Source organism: Rhinatrema bivittatum, chromosome 1, assembly GCF_901001135.1.
Source record: "Rhinatrema bivittatum chromosome 1, aRhiBiv1.1, whole genome shotgun sequence".
NCBI classification, from domain to species: Eukaryota; Metazoa; Chordata; class Amphibia; order Gymnophiona; family Rhinatrematidae; genus Rhinatrema; species Rhinatrema bivittatum.
This window is the reverse complement of record NC_042615.1, coordinates 214,596,645-214,613,627: the sequence shown is the minus strand read 5'-3', so window position 1 is coordinate 214,613,627 and position 16,983 is coordinate 214,596,645. Positions and strand designations below refer to the sequence as shown.

Sequence of the window (16,983 nt, the reverse complement as noted above, 5' to 3'; positions counted from 1 at the left end):
AGGGGGGGGGGGACATCTTTGGGGCCAAGCAGCCCCTTTAAATGATGGCAGCCCCCACCGTCCAGCAGCTGCCATTGTGCATTGTGTACGGGGAGGGGGGGGGGGGTAACTGCCATGGTATTTATCCTTATGAGAAGTTACCACAGACCGCAATATTTTCTCCAAGGGAAAAGTACTGTGGGAGTCACAAAGCTGCAGGGTTATTTACCATGGATTTGAGAGTCCCACGGTATTTTTCCCTTGGGGGGGAAAAGATCACAGCTTACTGATTGCACCTGAAGCAATGGAAGCTGAAGTGACTGTCGTAAGGGAGTGACAGTGGATTAGAAGCCTGGCTTGCAGCTCACTGTTCTAACCATTAGGCTACTCCTCCACTTGAAAGCAGCTGATGAATACAATAACATCCAAAAATTAAAAACACATATACAACTTTTCCAAACATTTATCAAACATTTCAAAATAGCAGACACATCAAATAACACCTAATAATTAAAGCTAATAAGGATTTTAAAACACCAGCTCTCCATACTTGGGAACTTTTGATATGCAGATGCACTGAGTTTGTCATGGATTAGCAGGGGGATAGGAGGGAGGGCTGTTGCATACAAATATCCTCCTCTCTCTCTCTCCTCCTTACACACATACATGGTCTCTCTCATTCACACACACACACACACACACACATGCTCTCTCACTTGTTTAACCCTCTGGAAGCACAAGAAGTAGCAGTAGCAGCCTCCTCTTTCAGGCAATGCGGCCCACCGGACTCTTCCTGTCATCGGGCTGCTGCTCCTCTTCCTCTTTCTCCTGACTGCGCGGGGGCGGGGGAAGGGGAAGACCAATGCCACTTTTTCCAATCTGAAGGGCTGTGCTGCTCCTCCTGCTTCCGCTGCTTCTGATTTTTTTTTTTTGGTGGGGGGGGGGGGGGGGTTGGGGAGTTGATTGTTTTTTTGACCCCATGCTTGGGAGGGAGACCAAAGCTCCTTCTTCCAACCCAGTGGGCCACACAGCTCCTAATCGGGTGGGGAGGCCAATGCTACTTCTTGGCCCCCATGGGCCACACTGCTCCTCTTGTTCCTGAAGGGAGTGGGGAGCACTGCTGCATTTTCTGGCCCCGAGGGTCACACTACTCCTCCTATTCCTGATGGTGGTTTCTTCCAACTACGCTGCTGCTGCTGCTGCTCCTGACAGTGGTGGCCATGGTACCTTCTCTTCCTTCCTGCTCAAGCAGACCCTGGCGATACCACTTCCTTTTCTGGCCGGTACCAGCTGGAAGAAGGAGTTACCATTGCTGGGGAACCTCCATAGAAGCGGCACTCTCTGGGCAGTTGCCTAATTTGCCTACTGCTTTCACTGGCCCTGTGCAAGACACTGGATGAAATCAAGGTAACCTGGACTGACAGTTACCTTCTGTGCCAAGCACCAGAAGCAAGAGCTACAAGCAACTTTATTCATTTTTGAGATTCATATCAAAGAAAAATCTGAGCTTTGCTAACACAAATGGGTCTCTGGAAAAAAAAAACCAAATATAATGATTGTGGGTGAGAAAACTGGGGACCAATGCAATGAGTTGTGTAACCTGTCAGCACAGGGATCTGGGCAGGGAGACCAGCCACTGTTATATAATCGAGATCTACCCTGTAGGAGATGGTTCACAGATTTCCTTCATATTTCTCCTCTTTTGGGGAGTCTGGCATATTCTCAGTGATTTGGCTTCTCAGGAGGCCTGTCTTTTCCTTAGAAAATGTTGGCACTGCCTTCAGCCTCCTGTGCCATTTATCTGTGTGACTTGCCTGACCAGATAAATGGATGTGGTCATGCTGCAGCAAACAGCTTGCACCTGGGCTTTCTCAGCAGACTGACAATTATCTCGCTCCCCTTCCCTAGATCACAGTAAGGGGTTAATTAGGCCATGCACAGTCTTGAACTCAATGGTTTCCGCTAGCTGCCGGAGATGCAGCAGAAAGACATTAATTTGCTTGCATGAAGCGTATCTGTAAACTGCTTAAAATTTACGAGAAAAACAATCATTATTATACCCTTTAAGAAATGTACATAACAATATTTCACTAAAGTCAGATAAACTGCAATCCTTATTAATAAGGGAAAGATCTTGTGAGTATTTCATTTAGTTGTGACAGAATGTTTCCTAGAGGCAGTTTTACAGGTGGTGATAATTCTCCCACTGTCTGTTTGTCATTAAAGTTAGCCATTTTCGCTATGACAGATTATTTCTTTTAGAGTATTTCACTGCATACCATCCAATTTCAAATACTGAGATTTAGAAATTTCATGACAGAAATATAATTTCACTGTTATGGTAAAAGTGCATACAAGAAGTACATATAGCAGAGATCCATATTCAGTAAAGCCAGTGAGTGAACAAGTTAGCTGGCTAAAGTTAGTCAGATACCTTTAGCCAAATAACTTGAAATCTAACCAGACAGCTTTTGAATATGGCTGGTTAGGTCGAAAGTTATCCTGTCTTGTGTGGCCGGATAACAATTCTTACAACTATTGGAGGTAATTTTAAAAGGAGTTAGATGTGTAAATTTAACATACTATCATAGCAATTTGAAAAAGTCATTTATGTACATAAAGTGCACTTACACATGAATATCTTATGGACAATTCAATGACCTATACTGTAGCAATTTTCAAAAGCCCACTTACACAGCTAAAGTGTGTTTACACATGTAAAACCCAATTTTAAGCATTTCAATGCTTTTTAAAATCAGGCCCATTAGTTTCATCTGGTATTTATCCTTCAATGAATTAAAGGCATATTTAAAGACCAAGTTCTTCAACCAATCTAGTAAGTTCCCCTCTGCCCTTTTAATCAGATAAGATAGACAAATATCTAAGGCTGATCTTGTCGTGTCACAAATGTTCTAAGATTTTATTTTAATGAACAGAGGCAGAATCAAAATTATTCCACCCAATCACATGTGCTCCTTCTATCAGTACTCACGTTCTATCAGAACCTTCCTCTATAACAATATTTTTATCTAACACCAGAGTTTGTTTCAGCCTCTCCTGGATCTTTGCAATTTTCTCATAAAAATGACTTGCTAAGTGGTCATATAAATCAACAGAAAAAAAAGTGTATTATAGCAAACTGACTTACATTAAACTAAGTGATCTAATTACATAGAGAGAATAATTCATTTGTCATTTGTTTAGACAAAAACACCTTCTTTACCTCCTTCATGGCCCTGGAATACTTAGTGGAATGCTGATGGCAAAGCAGCCTATCCTCCAGCAGGCTGGCTCCTTTCCAGTTACTTTCTAGGTGTCTGCCTTCTTGCTTCAGAGAACACAGCTCAGCTGAAAACCTTTAGGATGATCTTTTTTTTTTTTCCCTCTCGACGCCATGATAGATGCAGATGCAAGCTGCTACGGGGAATGGCAGGGGCAGAGGATTGGGTATCTTGCTGTCACTCTGCCTAGCTGCCTTGTTGCTGATGCTACACCTGGGTGGTGCTGCAGTAAACGTGCCTAGCTGCCTTGCTTCTGATGCTGTACTTGGGTGTTTTGCTGCCACTCAGCCTTACCTGTCATATCCAAGACTCTCCACCATGGAGTACTGTGCTGCTACTTCTTGCTGTTATACACCTTATGCGTCCCCTTGGGCTTTTGCTGCCACCCTGATATACTACCTTGGGGGGTCTTTCTGACACACCCCAGACTTTACACCTTGGAGTCTTGCTGCCTTGCTGTGCATCTCCCATAGGATCTTCATGCCACTCTTTGTGCTGCTCTGTCTCTCTTTCAATGCCTGTTTTTTTTTTTTTCTGTCACTTTTGCTACTTCTTTCCCCCTTCAAGGAGCCTTAAGATGTTGATTCCACTCTTGGTGTGACTTTGCCTCTTTTGTGCTTTCTTTGGGGGGGGTTCATGCCACTGTTATCAGTGCCCTCTTTAGAAGCCTTCACGTGTTCCTGACAATCTTGGGGCTGTTTTGCTCCTCTGATGATGCCTTGGAGAACTCCTGCCATCGCTGGTATCTTATTGCCTCTTTACAGTGCCTTAGACTATTTATGCCTCTTTTGGTGCCACTTTGCCACAGTCTTTGTGCTTTGGTATACTCTTCCCCCTTCTGAGGTTGTCTGCTTATAAGTTTCATTAGACTTGATTAGAAAACTAAATTTTGAAGCTCAAAATAGGTTGCATTGCTTCTCACATTAAATTTAATGGGGGGAAAAAAAACAATGAAATGAATAAATGAATGTGTTTTCTTTTGAAACTAATCAAATGAATGGAGGTGATATATAAAATAAATAAACAAACCAAAATGAAAATTTTGCCTCTGCACATCTATCATGTATTCCTAGATGGTTAATGCTTAACTTCTGGGTTTCTCAGCTTGAACTCATGCATAGGAAATTTGGTTCTTACCTGCTAATTTTCGTTCCTGTAGTACCATGGATCAGTCCAGACTCCTGGGTTTTGCCTCCCCTCCAGCAGATGGAGACAGAGAAGTTTTAATGGACTCCGTCCTATACCCCTGAGGTGCTGCCTAGAGTCTGTCAGCATTACACTGTACCCAAGCAGAAAGATGAAAGCATAACTTCCACATAAACAACCTCCAATGAATGAAACCATGCCCATACTCTTTCCCTGAAAAGGGGGGCATTCGGTAAACTTGCAGAAATATGACTAACTACCGGCCGAGAGGACTCTCCATTTTCCCATGGGCGGGACTCTGGTCTGATCCCTGGTACTACAGGAACGAAAATTAGCAGGTAAGAACCAATTTTCCTTTCCCTGTACGTACCCAGATCAGTCCAGACTCCTGGGATGTACCAAAGCTTCCCTAACCAGGGTGGGACCAAGAGAATCCCGCTCGGAGTACACTGACCCTGAAGGAACTGGGCTCAGGGGCCCAGATATCTAGACGATAATGCCTGGCAAAAGTGTGTGTAGATTTCCAGGTAGCCACCCCACAAATTTCCTGCGTCGACACCTGTTGACATTCCACCCACGAGGCCACTTGCGATTGAGTAGAATGAGCTTTAAGACCAACCAGAATAGGATGGCCCTGAACAAGGTAAGCCGAAACAATAGCTTCCTTTAGCCAGCGTGCAATAGTGGCCCTTGAATTTTATGACCCCTCCTGGGTCCACTCCACAGAATGAACAGCTGGTCCGAAAGACGGAAACTGTTTGTGACCTCCAAGTAATACAACAACACCCTCTTTATGTCCAACTTCCTTAAATCCCTAGACTCTGGAGTAGAAGAATCCAGACCTGCTAAAGCAAGTAGCTCCACTGACTGATTCAAATGAAAAGAGGACACCACTTTCGGGAGAAAGGAGAGAACTGTTCTTAAGGAGACTCCTGCTTCAGAAATCTGTAGGAAGGGCTCCCTGCAAGATAAGGCCTGAAGCTCGGAAACACGCCTTGCTGAGGAGATAGCCACAAGAAAAATGACCTTCAATGTCAGATTCTTCAGGGTCGCTCATTTCAATGGCTCAAAAGGAGCATTACAAAGGGCACAGAGAACCAGATTGAGCTTCCACGAGGGACAGGGGTTCCAGACAGGAGGACGCAAATGCTTAGCCCCTCTCAGAAAATGAGCCACATCCGGATAAGATGCTAACGCAACCCCCTGCACATTTTCACAAAAATAACCAAGGGCTGCGACCTGAACTCGTAGGGAATTAAACGCCAGCCCCTTGGCTAATCCAGTCTGTAAAAAATTCAGGACATCCAGAATTGAAGACCTGGATGGCTGCACTTCGTGGTCTAGACACCAGGATTCAAATACTCCCCAAACTCTAACTTACGCCATGGAGGTAGAAGTTGTATGGGAATGTAAGGGCATGGCAATAACCGCATTTGAGTAACCCTTACTCCTTAATCGCTGCCTTTCAAAAGCCATGCCGCTAGAAAAAAGCGATCTACCTCTCCGTAACAAATGGGGCCTTGTTGCAGGAGATTCGGAGATGGAAGAAATCTCAGCGGACCGTCCACTGCTAAATTCAGAAGGTCGGCAAACCATGGATGCCTCGGCCACTCCGGAGCCACGAGTATCACCTTGCCCGGATGAGCTTCGATGCAGCACAGAACATTTCTGACCAATGGCCTCGGTGGAAAGATGTACAACAGAACATTCCTTGGCCAGGGAAGGACTAGAGCATCTACCCCCTCTGCTCCTGGTTCCCATCGCCAACTGAAAAATTGAGGAGCCCTGGCATTGCGGCACATCGCCATGAGATTCATGGAGGGCATGGTCCAGCGTGGGTACAGAAGACGAAAGGCCTCTTCGGAGAGTTCCTACTCCCCTGGGTCCAACTGGTGGAAGCTGAGAAAATTGGCTTGCACATTGTCCATCCCGGCAATGTGAGAGGCTGCAATCTTGTAGAGATGTTGCTCTGCTCAGTTGATTAAAAGTTGAGCTTCTGCCACCACCGGAGGACTCCTGGTTCTCCCCTGACAATTGATGTAAGCCACTGTCATCGCCTTGGCGGAGAGTACCCTCACTGATCATCCCTCTACTAAAGGAAGGAGTGCCTGCAGCGCCAACCGAACTGCTTTGGTTTCCAACCCATTGATTGACCAGGAGGATTCAGTTCTTGTCCACTAGCCTTGCACTGCCATTCCTTGACAAATCACTCCCCACCCAGAGAGGCTGGCATCGGTGGTTACCACTTTCCAGGAGGCAATTTCCAAATCCGCCGTAAATTGTCTGGTCACAGCCACCAAAGAAGACTGGACCATGCCGAATCCGTCAGTGGGAGGAGAAGATGAAACTGTTCAGAGAGAGGATTTCACCGGGAGAACAAGGCTGACTGAAGAGGATGCATATGAGAAAAGGCCTAAGACACCAGTTCGAGAGTGGAAGCCATCAAACCAAGGACCTGCAAATAATCCCAGACCCTGGGACGAGGCATGGATCGCAAGGACCCCACCTGAGTGAAAAGCTTGGACAATCTTTCTTCTGTAAGAAAAACCTTTCCCAAGATCATGTCGAACTGAGCACCCTAAAACTCCAAGGACTGGGAGGAAACCAGGTGACTCTTGTCGGAGTTGACCACACAACCCAATGAGCTCAACATCTATAGCACCCTCTGTACCGCTGTTCTGCAAAAGTGTTCTGACTTCGCTCGAATCAGCCAAGCATCCAGGTAGGGGTGTACCAGAATCCCCTCCTTTCGCAGGGCCGCTGCCACAACCACCTTGGTGAAGACTCTGGGCACTGTCGCCAGACCGAACAGTAGAGCGAAAAATTGAAAATGATGCCCCAGGATCACAAACCGCACATATTTCTGATGATTCGGGAATATAGGAATGTGCAAGTAAGTTTCTGTCAGATCCAGAGATGCTAGAAATTCCCCTTTGTGTACAGATGCTATCCCCGAGCGAAGAGTTTCCATCCGAAAATGAGGCACCTTTAGAGTCCGATTGAATCTCTTTAAGTCCTGGATGGGACGGAAGGTGTCCTCCGTCTTAGGCACCATGAAGTAGATGGAGTACAGCCCTCACCTGAGCTCTCCTGCGGGTACCAGAACTATGGCGCCTAGGTCCTGTAACCACCGCAGAGTGTTTTATACCACCGGCGTTTTTTGGTGGTACCCGCATGGGGAAACCATGTACTGCTCGTGGATCGGCCAAGCAAAATCTAACGTGTAACCGTGTTCTACTATACTGAGGACCGACTGATCTGAGGTTAAGTTGGTCCACTCTTCTAGAAAAAGGGATAACCTCCCCCTATTCTTGGGACGGAAGAGTGGACCGGCCTCGCTTCACTGCGCTGTCTTGGGACCCCCATGAGATTGTGGGGCTCCATCTCTGGCAGGCCAGATTCCAAGGACTGATTCCAAGAAGATTGGCAACCGGGACCCTGTCAAAAGGATGAACTGGTGGACCGTGAAGAGTGAAACCAGCGATTTCCCTGAAATCTTGCCCATTGAGGAAAGGACCCTCTTGTCCTGGTCTATCTTCCGGCAACCTATGGACTTTATTCTCCCTCAGAGATTTTATCATGTTCTCCAACTGTTGCCTGAAAAGCAGCTTACCCTTGAAGGGTAAGGAACCCAGTTGAGTCGTAGACGAAACATCCGCAGTCCAGTGTTTAAGCCAGAAGAGCCTGCAGGCGGACACGGCCGAGACCATAGTCCTGCCAGAAGTCTGTAACAGATCATAAAGCGCATCAGCACTGTAAGCTACCTCCGCCTCCAGGCGCCCCACTTGCACCACCTCACTCGCAGAAAGAGACTGGCTCGTAGCGCAAAACTGCTGCACATAGCGGCACAGACCCCTAGTGCGGAAACCTCAAAAAACGTTTTAAGTTACAACTCCAATTTGCGATCCTGCAAATCCTTCAGGGCAGTGGCTCCTGTTACCGGGATGGTGGTTTTCTTGGTCACTGCCGAGTCCGTGGCATCCACCTTAGGGACCTTAAAGAGGTCCAGCGCTTCCTCCGGAAGAGCTGGACCTCCTTAAGGTCCCTAAGGCGTGCCCACTGGCTTGGCTGGCTGGAGCTGGTAATCCTGATCCACATCCGGTCCCTCACCAGGGGCTTGCGGAGGAGACACCCCTTCATCCTTACCGTCCGTATCTGAACTGCCACTGGATCAGAAAGGGGCTGGAGAGAGTGTTTGGCCTTGGGGACTTCTATGCCACTGTGTGACTTGGTACGCTTGTGGAGTGATGAGGCTCCTGTCCCAGACCCCAGTGATGCCGGGACCTCACAGGGTACCTTAGTACCCTGGCTCTTTGCTGCTTTCCATGCTTTGAAGGCTTTATGCAGCAACAAAACAAAACAAAATTGGAGGAGAACAAGGAAGAAAACGCATCCGAGTCTTTCCCCTGTTCCTCCTCTGAGGAAGAGATCTGAGCTGCCTGCAAGTCGCACCCCCCTAGGGGCAGCAGGACACAGCGAAAGAGGTGGCAGGGAGCTCCCCTCCCCCAAGGCAGCCTTCTCCTGCACCCTGAACGTTCGCGGAAAGGCTTCAGTACCTGCGCTGAGAAGAAAAGGGTCCTGAGGTTGCTGCAGCAATTCTGCCCTCCCAGGGTCCTTGCGTGCTCTCGAGCTGCTGCGATGTGATTTTGCTGGAATCGGCTTCCCCGAAGAACTTTCCCCTCACGACATGCGACCGGTACAAACTCCGGCCTGCAGGCCGCACCATGCAGCATGATCCCCAAGCTAAATTAGGATCGGGGGCTGAAAAAAGAACCAGCGCGACCAAGACAAACCCCCGGGAGCTCGTAAGAACTGAAAAGGATGGCGAAAACAGCGTCGGAAGGAAGGAGGGCCGAAAGAGACCGCTAGGCCAGCTCAGAAATTAAATAAATCACCAAAGCGTTGTTTTTTTTTTCCTGTGTGCAGATCTTCAGAGGGTGAGTGAACCGGGCTCCCCGATATCACCCTCAGCTATGGGCAGTTACAGGGCTCCCAACCCTCTGCTCCAGAGCCTCTGCTACCAGGGGGGGGATGGTCCCACGAGGACCTAGCAACCCCCTGGGAGGCCTAAAGAGATATCGTCTCTCTTTGTTTGTTTGTTTGGTTTTTTTTTTACTAAATCCTTGTCTTTTTAAAATTCTCGAAGGAACGAATACCAACTAAAAACCTAACACCAAACCCAGACTAAAGATTTTGCCCCTCCACCATCTGCTGGAGACAGAGAAATACTGACAGACTCTAGGTGGGGTATAGGATGGAGTCCGTTAAAACTTCTCTGTCTCCATCTGCTGGAGGGGAGGCAAAACCCAGGAGTCTGGACTGATCCGGGTACCTACAGGGAAAGGGTAATTTGAATCCTAAGACTTCAAGATCTCAACAGGCTGTGGATTCTTCTTTTCCCACCATAGACCAGGAGAAGTAATGGACTGGAAGAAGTATCCTTTCCACTTAACCATTTTTTTCCTTATATTACAGAGTCTATGGTTTCATCACTATTAAGACCTGAGAGAGCCTTTAGTTTAGCTAGAGTGAGTTCAGGTTAGTTGTGAGGGAGAGGTTACCATTAAAATCCAGTCCCTCCCTTTAAGGGGTCTGGAATGGCGATCCCCTTTAGAGTCTATATAGCAGTTTCCTTCAGGGAGCTCGGGAGGCAGTTCCTTTAGGTTTGCTGAGAGTCAGGAGGTAGACAGGAGTTTTGCGTAAGTTGTTTTTCAGGCCCAGTTAGAGTAGCCAGGCAAACCCTGCTTGGTGATCCTGAGCAGGGTCAGGAGGGGGTTTCCTTATCCAGACTACTCACTGGCTGGTTAGGATTTTCTCTCTGGGTATATTTTTCGGGTTTAAGATTTTAAGTGGTAGGAGCCTTGTGAGAGCCTGTACACCACCCAGGCTCAGAGCACAGAGAACCCTGTGTCTGGGATGTGCAGGTTAGGGAAGACCTGCCTTCCAAACCCTCCATGAGGAAGGAGGTGTCAGTGTCCTGCAAGGAGGAACTTTGGTGTTAAATTCAGCTGGGGATTAAAGACTTTGAGTTCAAATCCAGGAGGAAGTTTTGGTCACCCTTCCTTCCTGTTTAAAGCAAAGAGAGCTGCTTGCTTCAAGGGGATTCCTCCAATCAGGGATCCATAAAGAAGAAATAGAGAGACTGTTTAAGAACTAAGGAGATCCTGAAGATCTGCTAACCATGAGGAAGGGAAATCAGACATCACTGGGGACACCCATCCAGTGTTTTTTACTATACCCTGGGGAGAGAAAGGTTCTTTACCAATTTTATCATTTTGGAAGGGGATTTTCTGACCATATTTAAAGAGACCCTGCCTATCTGGAAGCTCCACTTTACCTAATCCAAGAGAGTCGATGTTTCCCTGGCCCTAAAATGTGAGTCCTGCACAGAAAGAGGGAAAGAGACTGTAAGAAAAGAAACAAGAGAATTCTATGGTGCTGCAGTTTGAGTTATTGTGTCTTTCTTATTGTTGTTTGAACAGTAAAGACTTTAATTCTGGACACTAACACAGTGACTCCCAAGTATTTCTTTTGCACTCACTGCACCCACTAAAAGGACAAGTCCCCTCTCCGAGGGGGAACACAAAGGAAAGAGAAAATGTGTAGAAAGGATATTCCGTCACATTGGGCCCTGGAAGTAAATCTTTCCCCCCATCTACAAAGGATCTGGCCCGGCAGTTAAGAGAGACTGTGTAAAAGGTAGCTGTGAGTGGTTCCATTCACGAAGAGAAACACATTATTTTATGGCCCTACCCAAGCAGGGTAGGCACACTGGGGTGGAGTTTCACTTAGAAACACTGCCAATGGACAACAACATTTTTGGAACTGTAATATCACCAAGAATTTTGTCAGGTTCTGGACATGACAGCAACAAGGATAAAACTTCAACATTTGTAGAGTATCTTTTCTACTTGGTTAGAAAGCAGTTATTTTACACTCATCTGGAGCACTGGTTTCTGCCTATTTATTTTCTTAGAAAATTATTTCCAGAAGTGGCACAGTAGAGCTTAAACATGCCTTAAGTGTAATTGGCTTCCAGCTTGCCAAGCAGACTCTGGGATTACAGACTTGAAGTTCAACAACCACAGGGTTTTCGCAGTTTTCCTGATTCACATGACATCAGCACCGAGGATGAAGCACATCACAAAGAATGGCGTGGCACTCAATGATTCAATCTGATCTGAGAGATTTCCAGAAAACCAGATCTAATTCAGATGTGGTACAGACCAATGCTAGTTTAACCACACATCCTGCTGTAGAGGGCAGACTAGCCACTATCTAATTTTATGGTGATCTGTTTTTCCTCTCAGCTTTATGGTAGACTGGATATTTTTCATTTCTGGGCAAGTGGTTGCCTTTGACATTTGGTTACTGCAGTTTTCATAACCCTTGGGTATAAAGGACTTGAGGCAAATTCCTTCTGTCAGAAACTGTTCCACTCACTAACTTGTCCTTCGCCTATAATTCTTTATGATGCATTCTTTTCACTACTTGCTTTCTTTGCTAAATATATAATTTATTGCTACATTTAACCAAAGAAAAAAAATATTCACAAACCTACTAAGATTTACCAGTAAATTTCATTAACTACTTCACACAACAAACATCTCAGTGGCGCTATTACACTGCATGAGAACTGTTGTAATGTGCAGCTACCATGGCTATAATAGTACCTTTCATCTCTCTGCCAGGTTGAGACATTCTGAATAGTAAAATGATTTCTGTGAAAATACACTTACTGAAAGCAGGAAAAAAAGGCTGGTGTTCAAAGCCTAATCAAGTGCTCACTGAGAACTCAACACCCTCTGTACAGTCCTTGGATAGGTTGACCTACTCTCAGGAATCACAGAGCATTTCCCAATTTTAAAGATGCTTTGACGATTTACTCTGAAAACGATATCAACTTTGAGAACATCTTGGAATCTTGGAAAGTAAGTGTTCTGGGAAACAAGTAAAAATATGATCCTTTACTCAATAAACATGAAAAGGGTTTATTCATGAAGGGTTTTCCCACAAAGGCATAGGAAGTAAGTTTCAAACAGCCCGTGTGCGTAAGTCTGCTTTGAAAATTTGCGGGTTCTATGGTTACGTTATATCCTGCTCAGAGAAGGTGTAATTTTATGTTTTTATTTGTTTATTAAACATGCTTATATTCTACAAATTCCAAACATATGAACACTGCCGATACCACTAAAACATTACCAATATGAATAAACAATTTAAATAGCAATAAACACAATAAAGCTAGCAATCCACTTAAAACAAAATAAGAACGGTGCATCAAAAACTACTGAACAGCTTGCAAGACTGATATGCTAATACACCCAATAGCAATTATCCAAAGGCCTGATTAAACAACATTGCTTTTATTTTTTTCTAAAAGCCAGGTAATCAGGCTCATCAAATACATGTTTTGGAAATGCATTTAGTTATGTTGGGGCGGCCACTAAAAATGTGTTAAAATGGGTTTCTTGCTATCTAATTTCCTGAAAAGAAAGGATAACCAGAAGGTTGTTCTCAGAAGAATGCAATGACCTTCTAGGTTCATAAGGTGATAATAAATGTGCAAGACAATGTGTCTCGTCAGAATAGCGTATCGTATCGCTCAAAGTATATATTTTAAACAGGACTCATTGCTGGTCTGGCAGCCAATGTAACTCTTCTAATATGGGACTAAATCTGTCATGCCTCTTAACTCCTGAAATCAGTCTTGCGCTGCCTTTAAATCATTTTTAAAACTTTTAAGTAAAACATTAAGTGCACCAAGATACAATGAGCTCAATAATCTAATACATACACTCAATACTAAAGTCTGCACAATGTCTCTTAAAACAGATGCAGGAATTAAATGCTTCAGGTGTGTAAGCAGATGAAGTTTATAAAATGCTGATTTAGGTACCATTCTCATCTGAGGTTTTGTCATTAACCTAGAGTCCAATATAAACCCAAGATCATCTACTTTGAATGTAGTAGGAAAGAATACATCTCCAGTTTCCAAATTCAAGTCATCGATAGTTGATGAGTCCCCGTCTAACTACAGATCCTTTGGGGATTTTTTTTCAGTTTAAAAACAAATCCATTCTATAATATCCAGGAATTAATATTCAGAATGTCCCTTAAATTGTGCTGATGAGAATCTACTTTCATCATTACTAGTTACAAATGACTGAATGTCATCAGCATATATTCAATATTCTTTCCCAGAGATGACAAAACTTTGGCAAGCTTTCTTCAAATAGATTTGCTTGCATACTTTCTAAAATCATAAATCTTTTTTCAGCCCTACTCTTCCCCCAGGGAAGCCTACTTGCATTATGGCTAAAAGTATGGGCGAAATCAATTTCCACGTGTAATTTTACATGTACAACCCATGGGTTGATTTTCAAAGCAACACTTATGTGCATAAAATAAGGTTTTACCTACTGTACCTGAATACATTAAATAAACATGTAGAAAGAATAAAAACAAAAATTTTACACATGTAAAGCATTCCAGGCCAGTGCAAGGGTATTAGGTGGCCTTGGCAACCCTTCAATCTTGCACCCTCCCCCTTACACACCTGCCTATCAGGAGCAGCTTTGGCACAGCATTCCTTTCTGTTGCCCCACTCTGCATCCACCTCTCACTCTTTTCTCATCCTCTGCCAAGTCCTGTATCCCTCTTCCATTGCCCCCTGTCCAGTGTCCAGGATGCCTTCTCTCCCTGTCCCGCATCTCTTCTCTTCTTCCCCAGAGCATTCTCCTCTTTCTCCCCTTCACTCCTTGCACAGCACGCTAGCATCACCCAATCTCTTTGCTCCCTTTATGCAGTGACCAGCACCCTTTCTCTCTCTCTCTACCCCATCCTCACCTTGCCTGCACCCTGTCATGGCATGGGTGCCGGTATAAGGGTAACCCCCAGGACGGGAGCAGTGCAGGATTCAGAGAGGAGCAGTGTGCAGGATCAGACTGTGCAGGACAGAACTGGATAGGAATAGAATCTTCACCTGTACCGACCACTTCCCCCTCAGGTTGATCCTTTGGGTTCTGGTAACCAGCAGTACTTCAAGTGGAGGTGCACTTGGGGACAGGTGAACAAGAGGGCACCCACTAGAACAGGACAGGCCTTCAGAAACAAGGGGAGAACAGAAAGGTGCCCACAAACAAACATAAGACAGAACACGGAAGTGCACCACAAAACAGAACACAAGGAACAAGACCAACAAACAAAAACAGAAGGCCAAACAATAGCTATAGTTAGGTTTAAGATAACAGTCAGAATGACCACAACTTGGAATGAAAGAGACTCCAAGCTGAAACAAGGAGCTTATTGGGATGCCACCTTATAATGGAGTGGAATTGCTGCATCATGCTGCAAACATGGCTGCTAGCAAGACCTCCAAGCCATAGAAGCATGGAGGTCTGAGGCAGCATGAACATGCTCCTCTGAAGGCCCATGCTGGCAGGAGGGCAGAGTAACAGCCAGATCCCTTACATACCCTTGCTCTCCTCCCAATCAACACCCTCTTTTCACAATTTCTCCACCTACCCAGTTCCTCTCTGTTTAAACTCCCCACATCTATCCAGCATTCCTACCCTTCTCTCTTGTGGTGCCGTGCCTTAAAAGTGGGTAAGCAGCACCTGGAGACTTCCAAAGTTTTATTATGACCCCCAAAATCTGGTACAAGGTTCAGGTAATGGAAGAACCATCCCTGAAAACACTGAAAATCAGGCCCAGAATGTCTTTGTGGGAAAACCACAAAGACATAGAATGTATGATGAATCAAAGTTGAGACACATATTGACCCATATCTATCTCCTAATTGTGCTGACATTTGCAGACAGGGTAGGTTGTGATACAATTAATAAGAAGTACTTTTGATATCAGGTCATGGCCAACATAGCTCTCTCTCCTCTCAGTAATCTTTATCTTTATGTCAGAGAAGAAAGATCACAGAAAGACTTACCACATGAAATCAGCGTTTTCGCACTGACAAATCTTGGAAGTGAGTGCTGAAGTGAAACTCCTGCCTTTGATACACCATGATGAGATCTTCCTCTTCCGGAAACTTCTCTGCTGGCCCATGATACAATGTTCCCCCTAAACATCAAAAGCAGTTGGTAAATGTACAAAACTAGTAAAAAGTCCCTCAAGTCATGCCTACTTTCAGATGATCACAAACACTTAGGGTTTCAAGACGATACTTTTGTCATTGTCTTTCTTGGAACAGCTACAGAATATGATCAGAGACAGAAGCTTTGTGGTGTTGCAGGAGGTACTCTGAAAGGGAAGGTTTCTTGCCCAGCTCAGTGACTCTGTGGTAGACGACCCATATAGAGGACCCAGATTAAATTCCCAGATCAGATCTTCTGCCCCCTAAGCTGGTTGGGGCTGGGGATGCTAATGAAGCAATGTTCACAGTCCTTGGGAGGAGGGAGAGGGAGGGAGTTACAGTAATCAACTGCAACAATGAGTGGCCAGATTTAGGACCTATGATTGCAGGAATCCAATAAGGGTCCTAATGTGGTCAAGGACAGTTACTGTATTGATTAGGCTAAGTGATATGGGAGGGGATATAAAAATGGTGAACTCCCCCCACCCCCACCCCCCGGTAGGTGTAAATGAAGGCTCATGGCACCAAATTCCACCCCCAGTTCTAAGTGAAATGGAAGCACAAAGGAGCATGAAGAAACTGCTGGGCCACTAAAGAGAAAAAAATGATACTTCATGCCATAACTTAAGTGTATATAAATATTTATACACACATATCCATCACATAGAAGTATTCATGTCTTAAACAGCAAGCAGCCACTGATTGGAAGCTGTCTATCATTTGTGATTTGTTGACGGGAAGTAAAGGATTTGTTGGTATGCTTAGGAAAGCTATCTTCAGAGGGTTTGCTATGGTAGGGCTTGATTCATCAAAGCTTTTTCCGATAGACACAGAATGGGAGAAATACCTTAGTGAATCAGGCCTTAGTTTGGTGTAGCAAAAATGACATGAGTCAGATGGCACCTTAGGGATATGATATAAATTAAGGAGTCTATTTACAACAGAGTGTTAGGGTTACTGCACATGGTAATGTGGGCATATAATGCAAGTTAACTTAGCATTAATATTAATTTTAGGGTTATGAAGTAATGACATGCAAAACCATAAAAATGACCTCTTTATTATGGAGGGTAAACTAGACACCCATTAAATAGTGCAAATGTAAATGCAGATGCATTAGCACAAAAAAATGTAACTAAGCATCAAGAAGTATAATTACATTTTGCATTAATATGTGCATTAATTAGCTTGCTCTGTAAGAACATTCATATTAAAATTGAGTGTTCCCCTTATTTGTGGAATGTTGTGTAAAGTTATTGTTTGCTTGTGACTGGTATTTTTTCTTCTGTTTTTTTTGCACTTGAAAGGAAAATTTGGTTCTTACCTGATAATTTTCGTTCCTGTAGTACCACGGATCAGTCCAGACTCATTGAGTTTATCTATCCATGCCAGAAGGTGCAGACAGAGAAAGTAAAACTGACACTGCTTTATATACACTGATGTCACCTGCAGTTCCTCAGTATTGATCTGTACCCAAGCTAAATA

The 16,983-nt window shown here is 44.7% G+C and overlaps 1 protein-coding gene across 3 annotated transcripts in view; it reads right to left on the bottom strand.

Moving 5' to 3' along the window:
* Positions 1 to 16,983, bottom strand: part of SORCS2 (sortilin related VPS10 domain containing receptor 2) — a 1,741,628-nt gene that overhangs the window by 97,418 nt on the left and 1,627,227 nt on the right. For all 3 annotated transcript variants that reach the window (XM_029591638.1, XM_029591649.1, XM_029591657.1), the window contains exon 16: positions 15,352 to 15,485. In XM_029591638.1, the coding sequence (XP_029447498.1) occupies positions 15,352 to 15,485 (134 nt within the window). The remainder of the gene's footprint in view (positions 1 to 15,351; positions 15,486 to 16,983) is intronic.